This window comes from Brachionichthys hirsutus, chromosome 19 (assembly GCF_040956055.1).
Source record: "Brachionichthys hirsutus isolate HB-005 chromosome 19, CSIRO-AGI_Bhir_v1, whole genome shotgun sequence".
Lineage (NCBI taxonomy): Eukaryota > Metazoa > Chordata > Actinopteri > Lophiiformes > Brachionichthyidae > Brachionichthys > Brachionichthys hirsutus.
The window spans coordinates 2,155,845-2,163,291 of NC_090915.1; the positions used below are offsets into that span (position 1 = coordinate 2,155,845).

The following is a 7,447-nucleotide window of genomic DNA, read 5'->3' on the forward strand; positions in this document are numbered from 1 at the left end:
CCCCGGGGGTAAAAGAGGGAGACATCGTGGGAGAAAGGAAGATGGCAGGACGCTCACACAGCACTGAACGGGAAAGAAAGAAGACAGCCAGGCCAACAACAACAACAAAAAAACCCAACAACCCTGGAATGGTGGAGGGCGGATGGGATCGACGCCGACGAAAGAAGCAGTAAGGATCCCCTTGTTCTATCACATCTGCTCCTCCTGCCCTTCATCGTGGTGGAGTTCAAACCACTGCTCAGCCCGCAACGCTGACACTAACTTTTACTCTTTATGTTTATTTTTTTTCACTTCTGTGAAGTGGAACTTGCAATAATTATTTGTCGGTGATGTTATTTTTATTATAATAATAATTAATTAATATCATTGTTAGTCTTCCTTGGTGTTTTATCAATCCAAAGTGCTGGACACATCGCTCGCAGAGGATGTACCCCAGAGACCGGCCGAGGGAGGGGAGGACTCCTCGCTGGAAGAGCCCAGGTGGGAGTTTCCAACTCCTGTCTTTGACATGACTGTAATGGTGCTATTGGCAGGCGGACTTCTGGCTTCAGTGCACTTTTTTCATGTAAATACGATGCCAATTTATCGCTCAAATAGGTCAAAGAAACCCCATCAGTGTACTGTATATTTATTGTACAACTCAAAACACAGCTGAGATGCTGTCCTCTGATCGTGTTAATGTCAGATAGTAGCCTACTGTCACGGAAGGGAATGTAATACATACTCTAAAGTAGGTTAAACCCTTATATATATGTATTGTACGGATTTGTGTGTTATATATATTATTCCAGGACCAGAGAACACAATGTGGTTTAAGGAGGATCATCAAATCACTTTTTCTTTTCCCCAAGATGGGTGCCTTAGTTCCTAACATTCAAATAAAAGTTCAGCTTCTATGCAGAGAACATACCGCTTTAGCAAGCAGATGTTAGCACAAAGAGTGGAAGCAGGAGGAAGCAGCATCAAGCATCCAGATCCGGTTCCAAAAAAATAAGGCAACCCCCCCCCCCCCCCCCAACTTTTAAAATGTTAATGGAGTAAAAAACTTTTACATGGGTTTGCAAATAATCACTGTAACCACCTCGTACTTTTCTGATGTTTGCCTTTGATTGATTTATGCGATAAAAGCTTTTTGTGCCTGTTGTAGTACAACATCCTGCCACTAGTCCAAAATCGGACCAGTCAAGACACGGAACTGTCATACATCTTCCAACCGTTGATTTTCTATAGAATAACCTAAAAAAAAGCATTTTGATCTCCACTTTCATAGGTGGGCTTTACGTTAGCTAGTCGAGCTGTCAGCTGGAGTTTCCCTGCTTCCAGTCTTCATGCTAAGCTAACAGTCTCACCTGACTCTCAGCAGGAGAATGAATACAAAAACACACTAACATGTCTAACTGTACCTTTAAGTCTGGGGCCAGGGTTTAAAATGCTCACGCATCACATTCATTATGGTCATGTTTCCACGCCACGTAGCCGTACTTCAGACGACCTCTCCGGATAAAGTTACCCCCCCCTCGCCATCCTTGCTCCTCTATGAAAACAAAGACAGCTCAATGGTGCTTCTCCCCTCTTCTATTTATTCTTTTATTCCCATGGAGTACTGTGTTTACCTCCTCCTTTCCTGCCGCTCGGCTCCGGGGTTACGGCCTTCCCAGGACTTCTGGTGCTATCAAGTGGACGCTTCCATTCGACCCAATTCCAGCGTGCTTAAAAGTGAGGCTGAAATACTATCCTTGTCAAGAGCTCTGTTGATAAATGTTGGTCATGTTGTTATTATTTTTTTTATTTTGTTTTATACCTCACACTGGGAATTGTCATTGTTAACCATTTTATCATTGTGCTCAACAAAATGGACACGCCCACTTGTAAGCGGCCCCTTCGCCCAGCACGCTACAGGAGCGTGGAAGAATCTCATCAACGCAACTCATTTCTTGCTGCTGCTACTTCGTTTTGTCGTCGCCTTCGGTGCGTCGAGCGGATTTTGTCGGCTAGCGAGCCTCGATTGTTGAGGCGGTTGGGAAAAGGCCGTGGATGAGGAGGGATGGGTTCAATCCAAACGGCTCCGACTCGCTCGCCTACTGGAACAGAGACACGAGACGTGAAATCAAACTGGTACTCGTTGCTGTGAACGTGGATGTCTGAATGTCACATTGCTTCTTACCTAAAGTGCAAAAGAAATGAAAAGCATCGTGTGATTATTTTTGGTTCCGTTTTCTATTCAGTATTAATGTTGGTACACTGTTACTCATTTCTCTTTTCCAAATGTAAATGATATGCTAATTTATTGCACTGGTCTCACATGTACATCCATCTCACTGCATGCAAACAGAACTTTAGCAGTGATGCACCCCCTTTCACCGCCCCTCATTTGACAAGAAAAAGTAGGTACAATAAAAAGAGCAGCTTTTAAAGAGACTCCATGTTGGTGGGTTCATTGATCCCCCCCCCCTTGCTTGAAAACGTGTCTGCGCCACATCGGTTCTCACCGGATCCCAGCGACACACACGCCTGTCCTTTCTCTCACCTCTCGGGAAGCACCCAACGGCGTGAGAACAGCCAATGGCGTCACACCAGGATACCTGTTACCGCCCCTCTGAACAAATCCATTCATTCGCCGCCTCCGTTTAGGGTGGTGGAATCGGAGACGGAGCTTCGTGAAAGCCTTTGTCCTTATCTACCCTCACTCGGACGGCTGCATCATCATCATCATCGTCATCATCCGAGACTCAAACGTAAAAAACTTCTGCTGTTCTAAGTGAGCGGCGGCAAACATCGCGGCATCGCAGCCTTTGTGAGGCGCTTGCCGTGGCTTTAAGTGTCTGAATTCCCTCTTTAGGAGCTGCGAGGTTTCCACTCTCCTCGGTAATTAATTCCAAATAAACAGCAACTAGCCCACTTGGCTGGGAAACGCTGCCGTCTCCTTCTAATCCACAGTGTCCAATTACAGAGGGAGACGGATAGCCTGTTTGGTCTAATGTAACCAGTTTAGAATACCTGGACGTCTGGCCCAGCTTCTGTCTCCCATGCTAGCCCGTCTGCAGAATTCTGTGATTACATTAGTCCAAAGACGCTCTGCAACCCTCAGGTGACTACTTGTGTCACAGTGCGTGCACGTTGGTGTCAGCTCCTCGCAGATTAAATGCACAGGCAGATTGAATCGTAGAAAACGTTGGTTACGACTTCTTGGTGGGACGATGGCAGCAAAAGATGCCTCTACGGCGTCCTAGTGTTCCCTTCCAGGCTGAGAAATAATGATCCAGCGACCTTTCATTGGGGAAAGCATGGTCAGGCGTCTTCTACGTTGGCATGCCAGTCGAAGATTCATGGTAAATGGCTCGTGTAGTGGGAAAAGTACACAGTAAAACAGCCACCAATATGCCATTTTAGCGGATAAAGTCTAAAAGGAGTGGACATTTCTAGCAGAGAAAATGTGGAAAGAGTTTGTTGTCCTTCAAGTGGAGAAAACTGCCCTGAAGAGGCAGTGAAGTGCCCCTTCTAGCACGGCCTGCCAATGGAGAAATCGAGATAAAGTGCCCCCTGCTTGGAATAATGTTAACGCCTTTGTCTAAGCTTTAATCTTTGACCGTAAAAATAATTTTTTTTTTTTATTTAGACCCAAAGACCAGATCTTTTGACTTCAGTCCCATTTGGGGATCGCATCCATCTTCCTGACATGCACCATATGTACTGGAATAAGTGACAAAATGATTTCCCACTTCCATCTGGTCACCGAGACGCAGCGCTCACGGGCTGCTTCGAACAGGAAGTGAAGGGAGGCAGGGACCAGGTCTCTCCTCCCTCCCGGACTCCTCTCTGACAACGAGAGGAGCCTTTGCTGTTGCTCAAGAGAATTAAATTGTTATTCCCATAGCGCCAGATCACTAAAGAAAGTTATCTCCGGGCACTTTGCAGGTGTAGCAGGGAAACGTGGTACGACAGCGATCACTTCGTACAACGCATCCAACAATCAGTCAGACCCCGGAGATGCTTCCATGCCAGAGTCGCTCAGGAGGGAAACGTCTGCCTCCCCTTGGAGGAAGAAACCTAAACAGAGCTGCGGCATCAATCCCGGTCCAGACCTGAATCCAGTGGCGGCTCTTTGGGCGCCTCCCACTTCCCAGCTCGGAGGTGTGAGGATTAGCGTGGCAGAACAACAACATAGCTCCCAAAGGCTTTATCGGTTTTAATCAGAGTCGCTGCGGCACGGCGTCGTCGCCGACGAGTGCTTGAAGCGTTTCTGACACTCTTTCCCAGTGCAGCAGGACGGGGGGGGTCTGACAGGCAAGAATGTTGCCCTGCGATGGAAGGTCACGGCTTCGGCACCTGCTATCTCCGGGCCGTGGACTGTTAGGCCCCGCTGCTGTTTCCCAGACTGAACCGCCAAGGACGAGATCAAAGACCCGGGAGGGGGGGGGGGGGCTGCGGAGGAGAGGGCAGCAGCAAACCCGCCACAGAGACCAGGAGGATGCCTTGTTTCCTTCACACCTTCAAAGACACGGGGAGAAACGCTTCAGCTGCTGCACCGAGGCCTCGCCCGAAGCCGTTTCCTCTCACCGCTGTTTGCGGTGCCTGAATTGTCTCGCCGAACCGACCCGCGCTTGGTTTCGTTCCCTTTAGAACAGACTGAAGGAGACGAGACGATTAATGAAACTGTCCTTGAAGACACTTTTCACACAGCGAAGTTACGGCGAGGACAACCAACACGCCGTGAAATAGGATGATTTACACCCCCATAAAAGCAAAAAGCAGATCCAAAGTAGGGCAACAATCCAGGTGTGGCCGCGCTTTATTCAAATTGCCCCCTTTTCCTTGTCGGGAGTGAAGGACGTACGGGCTATGAAGAGGCATCCGTGTGGATTTCAGCGCCGCGACGACGGCCCATCATCATCGGTCCTCATTAGCTCGCTGTCATTTATTGGTTGTGGGCGGCGGGAGCGGAGGACGACGAATCAGGACATAATTCACCCGCGATGGATTTCAGAATGTCTTGGAGAGAGTAGCTGAGCTTAAGCTACGCCGCTCACAGACACACAATACGAATCAGTCCGGTCCAGCCAAGCAAACACTGCTGGCTCGACTCCACCGGCCTGAGTGATTGGCTATCGATCCTTTATACGCTTCATCCATTCAACTGCTGTCCTTGCTGGCGACAGAGGAGAGTGGAGAGAATCCAAGCTGCAACTTAAAGGTGAGCCGGATACCTGCTGGCCCGCAACCAACGCAAACCGAAGGGCGTTGGTTGCGGGACACATTTGGAGCGATGAGGAGGAATCACAATGAATAACCCCCCCCCCCCCACACACACACACACGTCATTATCAAGGTGTGTCCAAGCTGCCTTAACAAGCTTCCACAAAAGCACACGCAGACAAAGGCTCCTTTGTGTTCTGTCATCATCTCAGAGGTTCAAACACGAGAGCACACTGATTTCCACTCCGGCGGAACACGATACGCGCTTTAGGAGAACACGCCTTACCAGAACGGGGCCGTAAGCCTTCGCGTTCTGGGCCGTACGAAACACAAAACGACCGCGGTGCAACTTTTAAAAGTACGTCTTTGGTTCTGCCGCCGTTTGGTGATATCGATATTAAAACGGCGGACGGAGGTGGAGATTGATTCCAAAGACCAAACCGTTAGAGTAACAAAAACCTGAGGTAAATTCATTTGTAAAGACAGGGGGGGGGGGGGGGGGGGGGATGCTTCCCTGATTGTTTGTGCGTGATTGTTTTCATCCTGCATTTCTCTCAGCTATAAATCAGCAGCACATTTCAACCTGACCCGGACCTGGACCCGGACCCGGCGGTACTCGTCACCTGTTTTAGATTTGCGGTGGCTCGGGCCGAGCCAGGCTCATAATGTAACATTAACTCTCCTTCCTGTTCCAAATGAAAATCTAAGCATAATCCCAGAAGTGCAGTTAAAAAATGGTGCATTGGCCAAATGCAGCTTCTGGTCACACACATGGCAGGAACAGAGCATTTACCCCCAAACCACCACAGTGAGGTAAAGCCTTTGGGTTACACGGCTCCCTGGGCCGGACGGCGCGGCAGATATCCAAAGGAAGCGTGTTTGGTCGGGTCATCGCCGGCCGCCGGTTTAGCTTAGTTTAGCATAAATAGTGGAAACAAGGCAGAATAGATCGACCGACCAGGTGAGAAAAGGTGTAGACAAATATCAACCGTTCAAATTTGGATCCTTTGTTTCCGCAAAAACCGATGATCCAGAATCAGGATTATTTTATTACACTTGAATACAAACAAGACAATGAATTGGTCCCACCTCTGCAAAGCATTTGAGTTTTTGCCTGGATAATTAGTGAAGGTTTAGCGTCGTCGCTGGCTCAACAGAAAGTGGTATTGATCCGCTCATCAATTAGCACGTTTCCCAGAACTGCTGCATAAAGCTGGTGAAAATGGCGACTGTGAAGCAACGATCTGCCAAATCAGGAAGGGGAGGATAAATCAGGCCCCTCATTGATTTCCTGTCGTCTATAATTACTTTAACTGCACTTTTATCTTGAGGCTGGGATGAATGTGAATTATTACGAGCATATTTTATAAAGTTAGGGAAAGAACTGGAAAGCTCTGCGTAGCTACAAACTCATAATCACATCGACAAAACATCTTCTGACTGATGCAGATTGGGATTAGAAAGGACTTCAGATCAAACGAAATGATTAGAGGACGTTTGAAAGGGAACTTTATTCCTCTGACAAAGTCTCACGTTTAAGCTCCGAGGCAACAGATACAGAAGAAGAAGCTAAGCGTCACTAAAGTAATCTGGTCCCGATCTTAATCCAGACTACGGCCGCGGTCTCAATCCCGACGAGCCGCTGAGCGTCGTGCGGCTGCAGCTGTTCAAAGCGGAACGCCTTTCCATCACAGATTACACGGATCAAACGCGTTCAGGTCGGCGTCCTCGATCCAGATGTTGGAGCCAGGATGTTCAAAGCGGGAGTGGCGGGACGCAGCGGGAGCCGATCTTCAGTCCCCTGAAGACCCCGACCTCCTGGCCTCACCTCCTGGCCTTCTTCTCCCTCATGATCTTCTTGCTCTCCTCTCTCCTCCGTTTATTGACGGGGTTGCGGGGGTCGTCGATTTCGAACGTGTCTTCGTCCTGCATGGTGGCATCCTTGACTTTTCTGGTTTGCTCATCAAACTGCAGGACGTGGCCCATCCTAAATCAGACGGAGACAGGTGGACAGAGTTCAGAGAGCGGCTGCAGAGGATCCTCTAAATCATCGCTCGGCACAGCTTCCACCGAGACGCCGCTGTCCTTGTTCTTTAGAAACAAAAGATGTTTTGTTTCTTGGTTCGCTCAAGGCTCGGGTAAAAGGGCTAGAAATGACTGATGCATGCTGCATGGACAGACTAGGGTCACCACCAACTTGTTAGCACCTTTAGCTGCTAACGTCTTGGCATCTGAAAGGAGGAGGAGCGCCCCG

General features: G+C 48.8%; 1 protein-coding gene across 1 annotated transcript in view; it reads right to left on the reverse strand.

The window, feature by feature from the left end:
* Positions 1-6,203: 6,203 nt before the first annotated feature.
* The window catches only part of cwc27 (CWC27 spliceosome associated cyclophilin), a 13,935-nt gene continuing 12,691 nt past the window's right edge, over positions 6,204-7,447 (reverse strand). The window contains exon 14 of the mRNA XM_068752764.1: positions 6,204-7,180. Within this exon, the coding sequence (XP_068608865.1) occupies positions 7,018-7,180 (163 nt within the window). The 3' untranslated portion in view covers positions 6,204-7,017. The remainder of the gene's footprint in view (positions 7,181-7,447) is intronic.